General features: G+C 42.2%; 1 protein-coding gene across 1 annotated transcript in view; it reads right to left on the bottom strand.

Annotated features, from left to right (window-relative positions):
- Positions 1-273: 273 nt before the first annotated feature.
- TSHZ3 (teashirt zinc finger homeobox 3) overlaps positions 274-22,351 on the bottom strand; it is a 47,001-nt gene continuing 24,923 nt past the window's right edge. Inside the window, exon 2 of the mRNA XM_033156682.1 lies at positions 274-3,979. Coding sequence (XP_033012573.1) covers positions 777-3,979 — 3,203 coding nt within the window. The 3' untranslated portion in view covers positions 274-776. The remainder of the gene's footprint in view (positions 3,980-22,351) is intronic.

The following is a 22,351-nucleotide window of genomic DNA, read 5'->3' as shown; positions in this document are numbered from 1 at the left end:
GTGCCACCACCTAGCTGCTCAAGCACCTTGCGCATAAAGCTGGTAGCAATTCCATGCAACAGCCAAAGGGAAACTCACACAGGAGAAGCTGGTCTGCATTCTCCGGGTGAATCCTCTCCTTCAAATATTATAATCAAACTTAACCAGCCAGATGCGCAACCAACTAATGGACTGTGGCACATCTTGTTCAAGCCCATTCTTAGAGTTGCTTGAATGTCTCCTCAGCTGTAAGAGGGTTGTTGTTTTTTAAAAAGAAAACATATACATACTTCATTAATATAATAATAGTTATTATTATTTTTAAAAACCAAATTAATGCAAAAGTGCTTCAAAGTACTCAGAGGGCTAAAAATTTACAGGGTGAGAACGACCAGCACACTTGAATCACCATGGAAAAAGTGCACTAGAATTAGTTAATAAATGCTTAATTAAACTGTCTTGTTAATGCATGCAGCTCAAGGCATCGGAGGGATGCACAGCAACTAAACCCCAATTTACACAAAGTTCCAAACACTTACCACTGCGTTTTAACCTTCATATTTTACCAGTAACAACAGCTGATTATGCACCTCTATAAAACACTGTACAGTTATACAACGAAAGAGAGAAGTCGTTCAGGCCAAGAGTGACACCCCAGAGTTAAAGTAAAAATTATGTGCCAAGAACAGAAACTAAAAGGGGAGCTTTAAGGCGGTTTTGTTTCTTTTTTTTGGACAGTTTTCCTCAAAGCCAAGTACAATTGTCGTTGTGGTTTGGGTGTGTGTCAAAAGCAAATGCTACTGCTTTTCTAATTCACACACATAGAGAAGATGGTCCTCTGGAGACTTCCCATGTGTTTTACTGAGATGGAGCTTAACGGCATGCTTGCTTGCAAAAGTCCTGTTGCAAAGTTTACACTGGTAGGAGGTCCCTATTTCTTCCTCCGGCGAAGGTGCCAACAGTTTCTCGGAGGACGGCTTTGTTTGTGCTATCTGATTGTTAATCTGCTCACTGGACAGTTTGGACAAGTCTCGTAGCCTAAAACCTAGATGCGATTCAAGGTGACTGATGTACGTCGAAGGAGTTCTGATTTGGGAAGCACAGTCATTGCAAAAGAACACTGGGTGTCCAGTGTCCAAATTTTTAAGGAACTTTGTCCCCCCTGTCCTTCGGAGCTGGTATTTCACATTGGCCAGCCAGTGGCTAATAGTGGTCATTGAGAGGCCTGTAAACCTGGAAATGTGCATCCTCTCCTGAGGGCTCAAGTCCGACATGATGTATTTCCCCTCCGATGTCTGCCGCAAGCTGGCTGCAAACTGTGCCTGAAGAATGAGCAAATGCTGAGGGTTCCAGTTGGACTGGCGCCCCTTCCTCTTCTGAGCCGGGGTCGCCTCTTCCGGTTCCTCTATTGTAGTCCCATCAATGTCAGATTTCTCAGAGATGCTGGAAGGCGTGGAGGATTTTGATGTGTGACTTTCTGTCAGGTTCTTCAGCATATCAGAGATATCTGACAAGGCATTCTCGCGTAGCGGCGAGTTTGACATGAATGACACAACCGCAGATGTCTTTGCTGTTGTCACTGTAGATGAAGAGGATGCTGAAGACACCGATGTGGATGACAAAAGCGCTGAACCCAAAGAGCAGCTTTTGTCACTCTTCCCTTTCGTCAAATCTATGGGCTGGTCATTGTTGACGTGATAGAAATAACGGTCTAAGTGGTCTGGTTTCTTGGACTGCAGAGGTGGGGTGGCCACAGCTGCCTTTTCCGCTAGGCTGTTGCTCATTTTAAAAAGCATGCTCATTGGGTCAAGGGCAGGCAAGGAAGGCTTAGCTGCCTTCCCAAGATGAATATTCATGACAGACTGCAATGCACTTAATGGGTTTACAAATGGCTGCTCTGGAGGGTGGTCGGTGATAATAGCTGTGCTGCTGCTCAAGGAACTTGTGATGGTCTTGACAAGCTCCTTACCATTTTCCACTGGTTCTCCTGTTGGGCTGTCCTTGCAGCTCTCCCTCTGCGAAACAGGGCTATTCTGTTGGCTTTTGAACCCAATGTCATTGGAAGTGTCCATCTTGAGGGACTCGCTGACTTCACTGCTACATGGCGAAGGTGTTGCTCTCTTCATCGGAGATAGCTTCCCTGCTTCGGGCTCCTTCATTTTCTCTTCAACTTTGGCCACTTTCTCAGTTACTTTCTTGACCAGCTCTTCCATGGCGTGGAAGTTGGTTTTTGGCACAGGGGACGTCTGACTGCTGGGTGGGGACACCAAAGGTTGGCTTTTCGTTGGCGATACTATTTCAGCATTTGCAAACATCGGCTTCAAAGGAGTACTTTTTCCCGATGAACCTAGGGACAACTTCATCATGTTGGGCAGCTGATAGGCAGCATGAATACTGGGATAGCCACCCCAGCTGGGTGTGCCATTCTGGGCTTTGTTAATAGCCGACGTGACTGTGTTTTCTAAAGATTTCAAGATATCCAGTCCCCCTTTGGGACTCTCTTCCAAGTCATTTTCAGTCAAATAATGATATTTTGAGGAGATATCATATTTTTCCTCATCCTCACTTGATTTTTCCTTGTCTTTCATCTTCTCATCAGCAATGATTCTGTCCTTATCAACTTCTTTCTTTACCTCCATGTTTAATTTTGGGGAGATGCTAGAGGGCGTGTTGGAAGGAGACGTGAAGGTGGTGGCTGCCAGGGGCACGGACTGTACTTTCTCATCAAGCAAAGCCGTGATCGTTGGCGTGACAGGAGCCTCTATGATAGGCTTCCCTTTCTTCATGGCCGAGTTGGTGACCTTAATGAAATGTCCCGTCACCATCATGTGGGCAGTGAGCTCCTGCAAAGTATCATGGGAACTCCCACATTCCATGCACTTGAGAATTTGAGATTTCCTTGCTTCAAAATGCCAAGCATAGCTGGCACCGTTCTGGTGTCCATAGCGATTATTCGGTGTGATGTAAGGATTGGAATTCTTTTGAAGTGCATCGCTGGCATCAGAGATTGTTGCTTTTGGTGTCCCACCAGTGGAGTCTGGAGAACTTGGAAGTTCTAGCTCCAATGATGTTTTCTTTCTTGGGGCTGGGATTATTTTTGCTGCTACAGGGGTTACGGGTTCCTTCAGAGGCACTTTTTGGTAATGTTTTGTTTTGATCATGTGAACACTCAAGTCTTGAAGTGACTCAAATGAATGGCCACAGTACATACACTTTAAGACTTTCTGGGCATCTTCTTTCCCTTCCATTTCGAGCAAAGAGCGCTTACGAGGCTTGGACCACCTTTTAGGGTTATTGTTATCTGTTTCGTGGTTGTCATCCCGGTAATGTCCCGTTTCATTCATGTGCACCGTTAATTCCACTAATGTGTCATAGGCAGCACTGCAGTCTTTACAGCGAAATTTACTGGCCCCAGTAAATATGGAGCCATAAAGCTTGCTGCTTTGTCTATACAACTGGACTGTGCTAAAAAGGCTAGGCTCAGGAAGGATCCTGTTCTGCGAGACCTGCTGCAGCGTCTTTGCCATGGCCGTCTGATGCCAGTCAAAGCTGCCACTCCCACAGCTGCTGCTGCTGCTGCTGCTGCTGCTGCTACTCCTGTTGTTCTTCTCAGAGGTTGGCTGGTGGAGATTCAAGTTCAGGTTGGACCAGTAGGAGTTGGAGAGGAAGTTATTGTAGACAGCTTTCATCTGCTCCAAACTGTCCGAGACAACAGACTCCTCCAACTGGATGGAGACCTCTTTGCTCTCCTCCTCATTCTTGATGGAGCTGCTCTCAAAGTCAGCCATGCGATCGCTGGTTTCGCTGATGTGCGACTCGCTGTCCATCTCATGGCTGGAAAATTCGGCAGCTGGAGAGTTCTGGTAGCTCTGGCAGTTCTTAGTGAAGTCCTTCTCCGGACAGGCGTATTTGGCAGAAGGTTCTCCATCGACCACGTTGTCGTCAGGTTCTAGGTCATCTTCTGCCATTGCTGCTGCCTTCAGTTCATCCGAAACGTAAGCTAGCAGGATAGAAAAGAGGAAGGAAAAGCAGAGAGGGAAAAAAATGGCGTTAGCAATTGCTGGTCTCATGTTATATATCAGCAGCTGGCATATTTCACTCAAAGAACCACATTTATTTATTAAAATTAAACAGTTAAAATTTAGTGTTTCTTCCAAGCAAGAGGAAAAGGGGGGGGGAGAAATCTGCTCTTCGAACATAATTTGCCACCTTATTCTTCTCAAGGGGCAACAGCTTGAAATTAAAACTAAATTTGAAATTAATGAAGCACATTCTGGAGGTGGCATTCATTTCTAAAGTAATAAATTACTTGTATCAACCTCAGAGACAGCAGTTCCTGTCTGTCAATTAATATGTCTTATGCTTCTCCTACCCCTAATGTATTTCTTAACAGACAGATTCACAATTTAAATTAAGCCAGATTTTTTTTTTACTCATTACATTTTTGAGAACCAATCTTTAATAAAACATAAAAACATCAATAAAGGGAAAAAAATCTCACAAACAACAACAACAAAAGTGCCTCAATTACAAGAAAATTAAAAGCTCATATTTGCATGTTGGGGCTGCTTGGAAAGGCAGGGATTACACTGAGAGTGAGGGCTTTAGCCGCAGAAGGCATTTTGAGCCCAGAAGTAGCGACACGTTCAAACCTTTTTACGTTCTCATTTTGCTCTGGGTTTTGGAGTTCTGAATCTCCTGATACTTTTTCCAGAATGTAAGCCATGGACCATTAGAGCCCTCCATGCTCCCAGTTTCTTAATTTCTAAATTTTGTAGAAAATTGCCACAGCTTATTTTTGTGATTGCGCTTTTGTTATTGTAAGCTGTTTTTATCCCCCCTAAATAAATAAATAAATAAATGAAGTTGTGTTGACTTGTTATCAAAACAAAAAGTGCAAGGAAAATTTATGGTTCGCATTTTTGATTCTTTGATTTCTTTCTTTTTATGTTACTATTTGTTGCTTTTTTTTGTTTAAACCATTTTAAATATTGTGTTTCAATGCCTTTGGACCTTAGGGTGAAGGGCAAGTAATAAATTATGATTATGATTATGATTATTAATTATAGTAAGTATTAGGTACAAGCGTAGACAACATCCAGTAATAAGGACTTCCTGGAAGACCTGAACTCCTGAGTTCCCTCCCCCCCCCTTAAATAGGAATTAATTTTGGATTTGGAAAAGCTAGGAGGGGACATCAGGTGAATCAATGTGGAAATATTACCCTAACAGAGATCCAACATCTCTATTACTTGTGCTACAAATGTCCAATTACTATTGCAAAGACTTCTTGACATGAAGCAAGAACAAGGAGAATGACAGCAGAAGCGAGATTGGGAAAATTTGTATGCTGCCCTTATTCTTCCAGAATAAATATATACAAGATCTTCCAGTGGACATTACAAATGTCAAAGTGTTTGCTCTTTAGACTACTTTGTCAATATTTACTCACCATAAGCTACAGGGGTACCCAACAGAGATCCTGCACTGCACTGTGTTTTCTTTCAAGGATGGGAAATGGTGGTCTGAGGTTGCATTAAGGTTATCGGTGACTCAGGTGGCTATTTAAAATTATTAAATCTCCTTCTCTCATACTACGAGAATTCTAAAGAAGCTGAATGCTGGGAGATTCAGGACAGGCAAAAGAAAGTACTTTCTCACACAGCGCAGAGTTGAAACTATGAAACTTGCCCAGTGGTGGCCACCAATTTGGATGGCTTTAAAAGAGGATTAGAAAAGTTCATGGAGGAGATGGCTATCAATGGCCAATAGCCATGACTGCAATGTTCTACCTCTGCTGTTGGAAGCAGAATGCCTCTGAATCCCAGTTGCAGGAAAAGTGCTGCTGTGCTTGGGTTTCATTTGTGGGCATCTGGTTGGCCACTGTGAGGACAGGAAGCAGTGCTAAATGAGCCATTGGCCTGATCCAAGACACTCTTCTTATGTCCTGAAATCCCACCAGCATCAGTGTACTGGCTGGGGCTGTTGGGAGTTGTAGTCCCACACCTCTGAAGGGCACCAGGTTGGCCAAGGCTGCCATAAGAGATCCCCAGTGGAACAGACCAACTGTCCAACTAGTTCAGCATCTTGTTCCAAAGTGATCAAAGAGGTACTTCTGGGAATCCCTAGAGATGGGTTTGAAGGTAACACTTCTCCGCTGATGTTGCCTATCCAGAACAGTTGCTACTCCTGAACATGTTCCTTTCAGTGTTAATAGCCTCTTGATAGATCTGTTCCTCATGAATTTAGCCAGCTGACATTTCCACCAGGCCTGCCTCCCTGCCCTGCTGTTCTTCACAACCAGACAACGCGACCAGGGAAAAGATATGCATTCAGATATCTTCAACTATTTTCAAACTCAAATCATAGCAAATGAGACGTGCTACTCTACATGTGTGCAGGTAGTAGAATCAACAGATTCTGAATAATTAGAAATCTACATGGACTCCCCATGTTGGAATTTGCAAGAGTATCAGAAGTGTATTGAATACTGTGTATTCAGAATGTGTGTGCTTGGTTGGGTGGGTTGCAGGGAAACTTACCCCAAAGACTGATGGATTGATAGCAATGCTTATTACTCTGTTCACCAGAAACGTTGGGAACATTAATTTTGAATGGGTTGATTTGATTCATGCTTTACAACTGCTGCTAACTCCTGGTTCTTTTGTATGAAGTCTTTCTGAAGCCAGCAGAAATGTGAGTAAGTCACATTAACGGCTTCACTGCCTTGAACCCCACCACTCTAAGAATCCTTCATAGCCTTCTTCAGGAATTAGGCATCACACATTTGAAGGTTATACAGAAATGGTCTACAAGCACCTAGCCCCACACTTGATGTTGCTGTCCCTATCTTCCCCTGCTCATCCCATCACCCCTCAGTCCCTGAGCAGAAGTTCTGCATTCAGCTAAACATGTGTGGTCTCCTACTTGGGATCTTTACCCAACACATGGAGGTCAGTGTGTGTGTGTGTGTGTGTGTGTGTGTGTGGAGTTGGCAGGGAGTGGCATGCAACATATTCCTCCTCCTCATTGTCTCAAAAGTCTCTCCACCAAGCACCCCTTTGTCCCCTTACAATATGGCTTCCATCCTTCACACTCCCTAAACCTGCCAACATTATATTGACTGGTATCATTGTTGTTGTTGTTATTGTTAATTACCCACCCTTCACTCTATGGTCTCAGGGTGGGCAACAATAAAAACAGCAATATGCTACCCTTCTATACAATCCCACCTCTCCAAGTGACCTTCTTGATATTTCCACAAGGGGGTTTCATTGCAGTCTACAACACTATGGCAGGATTCAGGCACAAAAAAAAAGTTTATTTTCATGTCCGGAGTCAGTTCTCAAACCATGGTTTGTTGGGAGCTAAAGAGTCAGTCTGAAGCCACCTTTCAAATCACAGTTTGCACAAATTGTGATTTGAAACATCATTGACAAACCACACTACTATGATTGGGGCAGCACCCTCAAACTCAGTTCATGTTTTTCCATCAGGCTGCTTCAGCGGGAAAGATGAGAAGAAGGCCTTGTTCCAACAGGTCTGCCAAAAGACCAGCTCCATCAGGTAACTGCTACCCTAAAATGTTTCTATGCCAGTTGGTCATTATAAGAGCTACTATTTAAGAACTGGTACTTGAGTTTGCTTCCCCCCCCCTTCCCTCCTTGTCTCCTTTCCCTTGTGTGTCATTTTTACATATATTGTAAGCTTGCCTGCTTGTTTTACCTGATTGTCCATAAACCACTCTGAGAGCCATTTTGGCTGAAGAGCAGGGTACAAACGCTTTAAGTAATAATGGCAGCAAAAACACCACCACAACTGCCATTAGACTCATCCAGCAAAGCCACCTGTCAGAATTGAAGGGAGATTTAGTCCAACAACATCTGGAGGGCGCCAGGTTGAGTGAGGGCCAGTGTTCATTTCCAACAGTCTGCATCATGGAGAGTTGGGTGAACTTGAGAAGCTCTTTTCACAAATCCATGTGCAAATCCATATTTGGATATGTGTTTAAATGCATATTTTATCACAAAATGTTTTAATGTGTATTTTATCTCAATGTATACATTTCTAAATATATTTTAGCATAATATACCCTTCAGTTTTACATATTCCAGAACATTTTCAGTTGATAATGGCACTGCAAAATTCAGAGAAGTGTTAGAGCGTTAGATTGCAATCTGTATACTAGTCCAGGAACTGAAAATTCTCCTCCATCCTTATCTCCAAGTCAAGTTGCTTCTCCTTTTCCAACATTGCAAAAATAAGGCCCTTCCTCTTCCCTCTCCTCTTGGCAATACAGAATAGAATAGAATAGAATAGAATAGAATAGAATAGAATAGAATAGGTTCATGCTGTGTATCTCCTATCTTCTCCTCTCTTCTACTGCCCCATCTTAATTCTCACCTCTCTCCAGACCTTTGACTCTAATGACAGAAATCACTCACTTCTCTCATAGCCCAGGGCATGCCCATAATTAAAATTGCTTTCCTGCCTGCTCCCAGAACTGCCACAAAATTCTCAACCTTCCCTTCGGAGGCCTCTGTTTCCTTGTTCCCTGCCACCTTCAGACCTAGAACACATATTACCTCTTCTTCCAGCTGCACTACATTCAACCATCTAAAGGTCTCTCTTTTCCTTTCTAATGGAACCTATGACAGAATTGTGAGGCTGCACCAACTCAAACTCAAACTCCTCCTCAAAGCTCATTTTTGGTGCAACCCTGAACCCCAATGCTCTCACTGTATCTATACTCCTTCCCTTCAAAAGGAGATGGCTACCTGAAGCACAGAGATCACAGAGGTTCTGGCATAAGTAGTTGGGATGTGACACATGTGCCTCCACACCCTCTCAAAGGTGGGAGCAGCATTGTCTACACTTGAGTTCTTCCATTTTGGATCTTCAGTTGTTGCTTGGACTAAAAACCCCATCATCCCTAGCCAGCTCAGCCAACTGTCAAGGATGATGGAAATCTCTGGGGTCCCAAGGCTGAAAACGGCTTGTCTGCACTGACCATCAGTGGCTCCCCAGGATTTTACACTAACTCTACCTGGAGATGTAGGGGACTGAATCTGGAAACTTTTGCAAGCAGAGCCTCTGAGCTGCAGCCATGCCTTGGGCATATTTAACAAGCCAGATCCCATGATTCCTGATTGGTACTGCATTCAGGAAGTTCAAGTCAAAGGTGTTAATGCTATGCGTTCAAATAAGACACTTACACAAATGAGGATACAATGGGAGCGATAACAGAAAACGTGTTTTCTTCTATTACAGCAGTTACCATCCCCCAAAACACAGAACTCTGCAAATTTATGTTATGCATCTAATTTCCCTTTCAATCCTTTCCATCTTTGTTTTGATGTATTCAAGAGAAGGAGTCCAAATTCTTATGCCTGAAGCCACCCAGGTTGAGAAAGTTTAGAGCCTGTTCTTGCTGTCTCTCACACATATCACTTGGTAACACATCACTTGATAGCTAATCACTGGGAAACTTGGAGCTGAATGTGTAAGCCGCCTCAAATGAAAAGTGTGTGGTATGAAGTGACACAAATTGATTCAACTGTTCATTTTAGGGTGCTTGATTTGTAACTCCAAATAATCGGTTGTAGTTTCTGACCTCTTTGAAAACACAATTCTATTTGAATGCAGATTTGACAGGGCACGGGGGTTGTTTGTGATGAGGAATGTACACCCCAATACACCTATTGTCTTATTTTATTTTTGCATAATCTAGGTCACATCCAAACTGTTCATTTAAAGCACTATTATACAACTATTAACAGTCATGGGGGATCCTGGGAACTGTAGTTTAAGGGTGCTCACAGGCACACACACACCCCAAGCTACAATTCTTAGCAGCCTTAACAAACAGCAGTTCCTAGGATTGTCCATAACTGTTTAGCATGGCTCCAGGCACCACTGTGTGTGGGTTGAGTTTGCCCACTGGGGGTGGCATCTCCCTTGCCCTCTCATGAGGTCTTGCAGGGTGGCATCATTCTGTGGGATCTCATGAGGAGGAGGAAGGGTAAGGCCTTCAAAAACTTCACTCACATGCACTCAGGGCCATTTTGGCCCTAGTGAGCTTCCCATCCCACCCCCACCCCCCTCAATGTTAGTATTTCACTGAGCTACTTGGGTTGCTGGTTGACAGGGCCAGAAATGAATTTTTCTCCCAACCTTAACTGCCCTCTTGGCTGGTTCCCTCCATCCCCCCCCCCACCCCACCCCATTCCCTCAATGATTTCAGGCTGACTCTTGCTAGGTGATGGTTGGACTTCTGCATATTGGTGGAGATGTCATGAGGCAGGATCAAAATAGTGAAGGAAGCCCCCCAGTGGCAATGGGAGAGATTGGCCATGGCATGCCCTAAGCTCAGGTTAGGGCCCCTCCATGGCTGGAATCTCTCACCCTGGTCACCCAGAGAGATGCTGGGCACCTGGCTCAGGTGGTTGAGGTGCTTCTCAACTCTGACAGAGGTTGAGGTGCTTCCTAACCCTGACAGAAGAGCATTCTGTCAGCAAGGGTTGGTGGAATGTGGAGCGATACCATTACCCTACTGCTACGCCAACCCTACTTTCTGCTGTAGTCAATCACGATTTTATCTGATTCTTAAACAACTCTATGTCCTGTCTTGTCACTGCTATCACAGGGCCACAGATTGTCACCTTCATGGGCAAAAGTAACTTTCTAAGTCCTGGAACTATGCACATTTTACCCTATTGCCCCTAAGCTAGGTTGTTGCCTTCGGACACAGTGGAGAACTCTGTCTGCAGCTGCCAGTTCATCCAGCTTCCATAAATGAAATCGGAAAAGGGATGCCATCTTTGCCTTTCACTTCAGGCAGCATATTTCCTCAGGCTGGTCCTGTTGGTTAGAAGACTTCTTTCTCTGAAGCCAAACTCTGAATACACCACTATTCAAGTTAGTACAATATGCTCAGATTTCTTTCTGTGTGTGAAAGAGAGAAGCAGAGAAACACAGCAGAGAAACCGAGGCACACTACATGAATTTGTATGACAACATTTGTATAAGAGCGTCAACCCAGGTCTCTCACTCTCTGGTGAGTTCAGCTGGTACACATACTAACAGTAATGAACTACCTGTTCTGGAATCCTTCTGGGCCCAAGATTGTTCTTCTGGTTTTAGAAGTAGGGTCAAAAGAGGCAGTAAAATGGTTTTTAATGGTGGATATGTAAGAATAATTACCTCTTCCCCTAAAAAAGAAGGTCGAGTGCACATCTTTTGGGATTCCATGTTTATAAAACCTGGCTTTTGAGGGGTTGTAGATAGGTTAACATGCAAGTTTGGGATTTCTGACAAAGGTTGCTATCATCATAGTTGCTTTCTATCTTCCACCCTTTGGGGCCAATAAAGCAGCAATTGAAATGCCGTGTAAATTCTACCATGATATGAACACAATCATGACCCTATTTATTACTATTTCACATTTGCAGAACAAAGCCAAAACATTGGAATCCTTCCCTCAACTTCATAGAAATGTGCACATGTGTCATATGTGCAGTCGCCCAGAAAAGTTTCCAGACCATGTGGATTTTTGCAAAGCCCCACAAAGTGATTCCTTATTGATTTAGTGACTGAAACCTTGGACACACACTGCTTAGATATGCAATCAAATTGAGGATTCTGCACAGTGCCATCAATTTGCACTCACTACCAAGATCTGGCCCAGTAGAGAGTTTTTTTTTTTTTTTTTTTTTGCATTTATTAAGTTTATTTACAACACATAAACATACACTCGTCAAACTCAACATAGAGATAATAATACAAAATCAAAAGATAAACAAACAACAATATAAACCTTAATTATTTACATAAATCTACGCATAACCCAAGTCCAAATTAATACTTGCATCGCTAACAAATTCAAGTACATAAATACATAAATAAATACATAAATAGACTTCCTGTCTTTCCTGTTGTGTACTCCTTTTCTACTTGTGAAGATACTTAACAATTTTTTTTTCTTTATTTATATCCAAAACCTTCTACATTACCGAATACAGCTTCTTTTTCTCAAACTCATTTTCATTTTCATTTTTTTCCTCCAGGGTTATTCAAAGGCCGCCACAGACTTTATACCATTTTCAATTCCTTGCAGGTATTTTTTATATCTCTCCCATTTTTTAACAAACTCCTGTCTATTATTTCCTCTCAGGCTGCTGGTTAGCTGAGCCATCTCTACATATTCTTGAAATTTATTTTGCCAATCCTTAATTTTTGGGGCGTTTTCCCCTTTCCAATTTGCTGCGATCAGCATCCGTGCAGCAGCTGTTCCGTATAAAAAAATATCTTTTAATCTCTCTGGTATGTCATTCCCAATAATACTTAGGAGAAATGCCTCTGGTTTTTTAGAAAAAGATATTCCTAATAGTTTCTTAAGTTCTTCATATATTGTATTCCAAAATTCTTTAATCTTTTTACAAGTCCACCACATGTGGTACATGTTACCATTGGCCTCCCCACATCGCCAGCAAATATTTGCAAGATTTTTGTACATCTTTGAGAGCCGTGAGGGAGTCAGGTACCATCTGTATTGCATTTTGAGAATATTTTCTTTAATGCTATAACATGCCGTGAACTTCATTGTTGTTTTCCAGAGTTTTTCCCACTGTTCTAACATTATGGGATGGCCAATGTCTTGGGCCCATCTCACCATAACCTCTTTGACTTCCTCCTCTTTTACCTTCCATTCGAGGAGAATTTGATATATTTTTGATAATGTTTTTGAATTATTATTTATTATTTCTGTCTCAAATTTAGATGGCTTTTCGGCAAAGCCGACTTTTCTATCTTCTCTGAATGTTCCATATATTTGATGATAGTCAAGCCAACTTGTCAGATGTTCTTTTACCTCCTCATATTCTCTTAATTTTATTTGGCCATTTTCTTCCTTTAATAAATCGTTATACTTTAACCAGTTCCCCTTCATATTTTTCTTCTTTAATGCTTTAGCCTCTTCTGGAGAGATCCATTTGGGCGTTTTGACTTCTAAAAGGCCTTTATATCTTTCCCAAACTTTAAACAACGCGCCTCTTATAATATGTCCTGTAAAGCCTTTATGAATTCTTGCTTTATCATACTGAAGGTACGCGTGCCATCCGAAACGGTTATCGTAACCTTCCAGATCTAAAAGTTCAATATTTTTAAGTTGGCACCATTCTTTAATCCAAACGAGGCATGCTGCCTCGTAGTATAATTTGAAGTCGGGAAGCCCAGTACTGGCCCAGTAGAGAGTTTGTACTCTGGGCTGTATATGCTAACTGATTATAGAGTGGGAAGAATGAGACTATGAATCACACCGTTTTTCATTTCAAAAAGAATATTTGGCTAGGTTTTCAGGGGGCCTCTGTCTCTGGAAAATATGGCACATTAAAAACTATCGCTGCACAAAACTTCATTTTTATGTGTTAGCTGTGCTCTATAGGGATATCAGACTATAGCTTCTAAACTTCTTCTAAGCTGAGGGGAAAGCAGGGACAGGGGAAAATCAAAAAATACTGAGAAAGAATTACTCAGCCTTCTTCCATTCCTCCCTTATTTTACACTGTCAGGACCTAATGGTCAGGGGTACCTTTACCTTTACCGCAACTTACGTGGGTGGTAGGTTCCGAGGATCGCGCCTAAAGCCAAAATCACATATAGTCAAAACACTTTGGGTTCAATGGTGGATGGAATTGCCAAAGTCATTTTTCTGGAACCCTGCCTCCCCCTTTTTATTTTTAAAATTCTGCCATACATGTAAAGCCGAATGCACACAAGTTAAATGTGCGTAAGTTGCAGGCTTACTGTAAACAACAAATCTATCTACCCTACTAAGCTGAAAACAGATTATCAAGGTGCTTCACAAATGATAAGGAAGGAAGGAATTGCTAGTATTTTTTTGTGCCGGGGGAAGGCAAGAATTAAGAAATAATTACATGCTTCTTGGGGGTCAAAGTACTAGGGATTCCAATACCAGTTGCTGGAAACCACAGGAGGGGAGAATGCTCTGATGTTCAGGTTCCCCTTGGGACATCTGGTTGGCCACTGTGAGAACAGAATGCCAGACTAGATGGACCATTGGCCTGATCTAGAAGGCTGTTCTTATGTTCCAGTGGATTCACTCCCCCTCTAGAGCATTGATTTGTACTACCTAATGAATATTTTTAATAAACCTAAAGAACACCAAGCCTTTCAGTGAGTACTATTTCCACATAAAGAATAAGCATTTCTTAGAATAGCAATATTTATGGGTTTTTTTTTGTTTTTTTATCATTGACAGGTGGTTCTTCACCCACACCCCCAAAGGTATGCTTCGGAGACCCACCCATCAGATGCACCCAGCTTGGGCTATCCAAAATTTATCCAGGTGAAGTTTTTCAATAAGTGGGAGGAAGAGTAGATAAATGTGTCACCAAATCTGTCTTCTGAAATGATTCCAGAAATACCAAATGCCATCACTTCCCATTCCATGCCTCTCTTTGGGTGGCATGTTTTAATCACTCTGGAAAATGCCAGACCACTGAAAGAAGCGGATATAAGGCCAACAGCCAACATTACAAAGTAAGCAGACCCAAGAATCAGGGCACTCAATATGCCTCTAATGACTTAATTATTATGATTCTTCACAAGATGTTCAGAAGAAACTTTAGTTTCTTCCATCCACTCAGAAAGGGACATTCAGACCATTTTGCTTCTAGATTGTCTCACCACTGCCATGTTTGAAATGGCAGAACCGAGACATGAAAGGCAAGCAGCAAAATGACCCTTTAAACGTCTCAGGACTCTTGCTTCTAAATGAAATTCACGTTCTGCCCACCATCACCCCACTCCGGCCCAGCCAATTGCCCCACAATTTCTGCTCGTTTATAGTATTTGAAAAACCTAAATGAAGCAAACTGGATGTCCACTTGATGTAATTGACATTAGGCAGGCGGGGCACCCTTTTCATTATACTGGCGAAACCATTTTCTAAAGGCACATACAGCAAGTTATCACACATCCAAAATGATGAGGAACTATTTCCACAGATAAAAAGCCAATTAGTCAGGGGACGTCATGAACTCAGGAACTGGACATGCCAACTGTATGATAAAACAATGCTATTATTATTATTATTAATAATAATAATAATAATAATAATATACACTGCATGTGTCAAAAACCAAGGTCAAGAGGTGCAGGATTCACAGAAAGCTGTACAACAAAGGTGCTGTGGGGAGGGAGGGTGCATAGGGGCCACCACATAGAAGGCCTTCCCCCAAGCCCCCATCACTACCCATGAGGCTCTGAGGGTAGAATAACTACCAAGAGGGCCCCCTCAGCCAATCCCAGTGCCCTAGAAGGTCTGTAGGGAAGGCAGCAGTCTTTCAGGAATTCAGGATCATTTACTTTAATTTGTATCTAAACCAGACTAGGAAGAGGGAGAACCATACCTCCCAAGAGAAAGAAGCTGTGTACATACCAACCCGTGTTCAGTTCAAAAATGAAGTTTTGAATTGTTTATGGTCATCCTCAGCATGCTGCTTTCAATCTAGATTGAATCTTCTGACGTTCAGCTTCATCGAATGTTATGAGAGAGGGAGAAAGACTATCCTCTATCCTCTTTCTCAATGCCACGTGTAATTTTATAAATCATTAGTGCATAATCTATATTTTGTTCTGTGGCTGAAATGACCATGATGGTCAATACAGCAACCATAAACAAATATATTCTTATTAATTGTATATAATTCTATCCAGTCCCCTATTACTTGCCTTTACTCTAAGCTGAAAAGTCACCCTATGCCCTTGATTATTTTGGTTGCCCTTTTCTGAACCTTTTCCCAACTTTACAATACCCTATTTGAGGTGAGGCAACCAGGTTTTTAAAGACGACCAGGAATGGGATGAAGATGTTGTTTCCATTGTGCCAACCACATCTACCTCTATTAAAGGGGGGGGGGGTGTCTTGAGCACAATATGTGGATAGAACACTTTACAGTTCCAGTTGTGAGCTTCAATGTCACAGAAGAAAAAGGCACACTTGTCCAATGCCTTTCCCTTGCAAACACCCTCATCATGACCTGTGTTAATGAAGTTAATTGAATTTAAGATCAATAATGGTTAATTATTGCGATTTGACATTCTGAGATAAATGGCTTTAAGACGGAGAAGTGTGTGTGTGTGTGTGTGTGAATGCTCACCAAAAGAAGGTTGAATGCATTAGAGCCTTAAGAGGGATCACGCAAGCCTCCCATTGATCCCTGGGACAATCTGATCGACTTAATCCCCTGATGAATGTGGGCTTTTTCACAGCTACAAGTAAATGTTCTACAAGACTACTCTAACCCTTGTCACTGACCAAATCTATACGAGCCGGAAATCCATTGAGATAGATTAAAGAGGGGCTGAGGATACAGGAGTGATGCTTCAAATAAAGGAGAAAGTTTATCATATTGACTATTTACGTGAAGTATGGAGTACACCATAATGAATCACAGAGGCTGGATTTTACAGTAGTCTGATTACGCTGCATGGTGATGAAAAAGGTAGCATAGGCTCTAATGTCCTTAAAAATCCATGTCCATTTCACATGGTACCACCTCTTTTCCTTTCTTCAGATCCCACCTTCAAACACACCAGTTCCATGTGACCACTGGCCCATCAGTGTAACACAGGGAACTAACTGCCTTAGACTGACTCAGACCAATGAACTATCAGGCTCAGTACTGTCTACACTGACTGGCAGTAGTTCTCCAGGGTTTTGGACAGGGGTCTCTCCCAGTCCTACCTGCAGATGGCAGGGATTGAACCTGGAACCTTCTGAATGCAAAGGAGATGCTCTACCACTGAGCTACTCATTCTTGACTGCAGCCGGTCTTTGAGAAAATGGCACTGCAGTTGCCATGTCCTTCTTTCCCTAATTTGTTCTCTTCTTCCTCCTGTTGCTGTTAAGCTACTTAGGGCCTGGGCCCTGTCTATGTTTGCCTAAAGGTAAAGGTAAAGGGACCCCTGACCATTAGGTCCAGCCGCGGACGACTCTGGGGTTGCGATGCTCATCTCACTGTATAGGCCAAGGGAGCCGGCGTATAGCTTCCAGGTCAGGTGGCCAGCATGACTAAGCCGCTTCTGGTGAACCAGAGCAGTGCACGGAAATGCCGTTTACCTTCCTGCTGGAGCGGTACCTATCTTTCTATGTGCACTTTGACATGCTTTTGAACTGCACGGTGGGGCAGGAGCTGGGACCGAGCAACGGGAGCTCACTCTGTTGCGGGGATTCGAACCACCGACATTCTGATCGGCAAGCCCTAGGCTCTGTGGATCTAGACCACAGCACCACCCGCAACCCACAGAGCCTAAATAGCTTTAAAAACTGCCCTCTGTCTTAACCCAGGGTCTGCTGTCTGGTTTAGAACATTTAGCATGGAATATCAATCAGTGGTTTTAAATATACACCCAGTATTATCCAGGACAGTCCTAGTTTCTGCACCTACTGTAAGGCTAGTCCATTGTCTAAGCATGACCTGAGTAATGGCCAGCTCTGCTCTCTCGTAAAGATGATTCACACATTCTTCTTCTTTTCTGTTTGTAACATCAAGTGATTATTATGTCTTTATTATTTCTAAAACCTACTTCCCAAAGGAGCCCTGGCCAGCAAAACATCTATGTTGTGCATGCGTGTGTGTGTGTGTGTGTGTATTTACAGCAATTGAAATTATAACAAAATGTTTAAAACGCATTTAAAAACAGTCATCAACAAATCATCTGCAGGTATCTAAAGGAAGAAAATACTGACAATGCCTGCCTAATGTCAATGGGCAAGGAATTCCAAAGTGAATCGGCTATTGCACAGTGGAGATATTGCAGTTCAAGCTTTTTGAGCTATACTTTATTGATACCAGCAACAAAAAGTTGTGGTGTGGTGTCCTCCAGCTTATGGTTCTAGGCAGCCAGGGATACCCTCTTCCAGAAATTTGCATTTCATCCCACCACCAAAGTCGGTGAATTTTCCATGTCCACTGAGCATGTTCAGTTCTCCTTGGCCTGGTTTTGGATCCTCCCTTCCAAATCTCACCACCACCCTGCCCCCCCCAAAAAAACAGTCAGAGGATATCTCCCTCTTGTGTATGGCTGGCACTGTCTCAGCTGTGTAAGGATCCACACTCAAATAACAGAGAGCATTACTGAACACTACTTAACTGAACGTCACAAAATGCTGAAAGTGGCTTACAAATTCTTCCAATAAATAAATGCCCTGCATGGCTACCATTCAAGTGCAATAATTTTCAACATAATCAGTCGACACATTCGGGTACAAGTTATAAAAAGTTCAGAAATCAAAGGAAGACAAATCATGGGCAGTTAATTTAGGTTTGAACTGTCCCATGGTTCCACTGAAGGTATTTTAGGATTAGATCAGCATACAGAGAAAATAAGAAAGGCTCAAATATGTGGGCTAGTCTCTTCCTTTCCTTCCTTCCTTCTTCCCTTTATTTTTTTAAATCTGCCAGTAACCTACTTTCTTTTGAGATGCACCAAGTTTGCTTTGCTGACAGTTCCTCCCCGTGAAGGAAGATCCCGCCGATGTGTTCCGATTGGAAGTTGTACATGCACACTGAACAAGTTAAATGACCATTTACAAGATTTGTAATGACAAAGTAAACGTTGTCAAGGAAAGAAGAAAAATATTCCTGATTGCAGAGTGCTGACAATAAGGCGATGCTGAAGAGTTCTGTCAAAATGTAAGATTATGCAAAAACACTATTGAGAACACTGCTAATCATCTGCTCTTGTCAATTACTTGAAGGGTATCTGACAGCATATTTACATTAAACACATTTCAGAAGCAAACTCCTTAATGCTCTACCGGAATATTTTTTTCAGTGCCACGAGGAATCCTTAAAAGGATCCCTTTGCAGCAAAGCAGCATTAATGGCGTAACACAAAAGTCTATACCTGGCAGTTAAGTCCACCACTATATGCAATTTACTGTTGGATTCAATTCCAAAGGATATGACAATTTGCGAGGACTTCTTTTTCTGTGATTGTTTTCGTGCAGTGCCATCATTGGAGGTAGAACTTTACAAAATAACAATTGACAGGATGGTGGTGGTGTCAGAAAAGGTTTCTGCCCCAGGGAGCTTACAAAGTCACAGATTGACAGGGGGAGAAGAAAATAGGGATGGAGAGATGAGACTCTCAAACCAGAAGATTGCAGTTAGAAGAGACACGAGGAACAAAAGCAATAAAAGCAGTCAGTGATGAACAGTGGAATCTGTCAATTTTGGTTTTTACCTCATTTCCATTTTGTTGTAGCATTAAGTTCAGTTCCCCACGTTTCTACAATGATTTGCAATTTTAAAAGTCATTGCGGAAATTTGTCAGCATTTGGTCTCAATTCCTTCTAATATGAATATTTTTATATGTAAGGTAAAGGTAAAGGGACCCCTGACCATTAGGTCCAGTCGCGGATGACTCTGGGGTTGCGGCACTCATCTCGCTTGACTGGCCGAGGGAGCCGATGTTTGTCCACAGACAGTTTTTCCCGGGTAATGTGGCCAGCATGACTAAGCTGCTTCTGGCGAACCAGAGCAGCGCACAGAAATGCCGTTTACCTTCCTGCCCGAGCGGTACCTATTTATCTACTTGCACTTTCCCCAAAAATACACATTTATGCAAAGCAATTTTCTTAATGTAGAGTTGCCATATTTCAAAAAGCAAAAACCAGGACACCTCAAAGTGTACTGAGATTTTTAAAGGAAAACCCCCCTTTTTATTATTACAAAAACACCCAAAAAGTGTTGTTTTTCAATTGACTTGTCTATGATCCATGACAAAGTGCCGCCTTTTGGAAATTCTCCCCAGACGTCAATTCCGCTTTTGAAATTCCAGTAATGTCTGGGAAAATCCGGACGTATGTCAGCCCTACCTAATATAATGTGGGGAGTTTTCTATACATACTTTACACTAGTATAACCATTTTTGAAATCACCACTTGAGAAGTGCACTGCAAAATTAGGAGATACATGGATAGATTTCTGAGTGACTTGAAGTAGATTCAGGAGAGTTCATATCTCCCAGGGGTTTAATGAAAGCAATGATGAAAAGGCTCTCCCCGTCTTCACACACACACACACACACACACTTATAGGTGTCTGATACATGGAAAGCTTTCGGGAAAACCTGGAGTGGACTTTTGTGTGAATTGGCTGTGATTCCGGAATCAGTTCCTAAACTGTTTGTGTGCTTGGAGACTTTCATCCTCTTAATTCTAAATATATGTCCACCATATACTGCCTTGGGTTGATGGACCTCAAGTAGATCCTGTAGTGCTGACATTTGCCCTCCCCTCATGCAGGTGAATTCTTTACCTCCAGCATCTCTTCAGAGATACCTTTCATATCACCTGCCATCTGATATAAAAAATACAACAACTACTAGAGATGAACTCAGGATCTTCTGAATGCATAGCATGTGCTTAATCTCTGGCCTCCTATGCTTAATGATTTGGCAAAGTTGCTGGGAGCCTGAGCTCTGAACCATGAAGCCCAAATTCAAACTTGTCACGAACTCAAATAATTGGGTTCAAATAATTCTCTTTGTACCTCAGTCTCCATCAGTCGTATGAGGAGAAAAGTATCGGTCTGCTTTACGGGAATGCTGTAGGGTTATAAGAAAACATAGATGCAGCAAGACTACCTTAACAGATTGGAGAATTGGGCCCAAACTAAAAAAAAAAGAATTCGAATAGGGACAAATGTAGGGTTCTGAACTTAGGCATAATCAGATGCAGAAATATAGGATGGGGGACACCTGGCTGGACAGAAAGACATGTACAGGAAACAAACAACGGAGAATGGTGGAGAGAACATGAAGAGGCATATATCCAAAGGTGTTTGTGAGATGTTGCCAAAAGAAGAAGAGGAGGAGGCAGAGGAGGAGAAATAAACACTATAACAGATTCTTTTGTTCACTGTTTTTGCTATAGATCCCAACAGAGATCCCTCTATCTATCTATCTACAGTATCTATCTATGAGAGAGACATTTTCTACCACTTCCTTTTTCTTCACCACAGAGTGCACAAAAGCAGAGAGGGGCAATAGCCACGTCAACATGACAAAATCCCATTTGAAAGAGAGATATAAAGAGAGAGGGTCTGGATGTTTTGCAGTTGGGGGAGGTAGGGAAGCCTTTTGCATCTAGGTCACTGACTCATATTGTGCTTGCTTCAGCAGTGGCCAAAAGTCATTACTACCCTGGCTGTTGTTGGGTGACCAATGTTTTGTGAAAGGTTTCAGCAGGTTGCGAGGCCAGGTGGCCACTTCTTAGCCACGTGCTAGCAGTCCTAGTGATCTGTTTATACCTATGTGGAAACCAGCAGACATCTGTATCTGAAACATGGCAGCATGTGTAAGAGAATGCACAAGCAGGTTGCTGGCCATTTTATTATTTGATCCTTTGTGCAATGAGTTTCTGCTAGCACAACCATTTCATTGGCACCTGCTGTTGCACAACATTAAAACTTGCTTGTCTGTCAGTGCAAGAGTCCTTGTGATAGCAGACAGAAAATGTTGCATGCAACCATCTTTTTGGTCCAAGAGGCAAAGAAGTTTGTGCATATTATTAAATTGCCAATGACACTCTGACAACTGCAAAGTCATTGCTTTTTTCCCTAATCAAAAATTGTTTCTTGGGTGTTTTAATTGATACAGAAGAAGTTTGAGGTTCACATCGCCACTTAGGGATTCTTGCTGCTGCCCTCCCTTCATTTTCAGGACCACTGGAAGCCCAGCCTAATACTAGGTCAGATTATTCATCCATGTAGCCCAGAACAGAGACAATAAGAATTGCGTTTTAGCTGGCTGGAATCTCTGTCACTAAAAATGCAAGATGGGAGTCTTGGTTCTTCGATGAGTTCAAATCCCAGCAGCTGTCGAAGCTCACAACCTCTGTCACTGGCAATGTTCAAACACAGGTCTTCTTCATTTCAAAAACTTTCTGTTAGTCTGTTTTTGTTTTGTTTCATTTTTTTAAAAAAAAAACCACATAACGCACCTATCTCAAGATTATTAAAAAGCAAGTCAAGATTTATATGAAAAACTCAACATCTTTCCACCAAGCAAAGAGCCAATGGAGTGGTCAGCATGATGAAGAGCTGGCAAAGCTTCTTGGTTTCGCAAACTAGTGTTCAGATCAGAACTTGCTTAGCCACTGAATTTTGTATTTCCTGAAAGACCCCTCATAGTTCTTAGTTGTTGTTGTTGTTTTTTTTAAAAAAAAATGCATCGGAATGTTTAAAATGCATATTTTGATACCTTCGATAATTAAATATATCTTTAAATTTGAATTTCTGTGTGGGGTTTGTTTTTGGGGAAAAAAATGTAGATTGATGCT

The sequence above is a fragment of the Lacerta agilis genome, chromosome 8 (genome assembly GCF_009819535.1).
Source record: "Lacerta agilis isolate rLacAgi1 chromosome 8, rLacAgi1.pri, whole genome shotgun sequence".
NCBI classification, from domain to species: Eukaryota; Metazoa; Chordata; class Lepidosauria; order Squamata; family Lacertidae; genus Lacerta; species Lacerta agilis.
The sequence above is the reverse complement of the archived record's forward strand: the minus strand, read 5'-3'. Positions and strand labels throughout refer to the sequence as shown.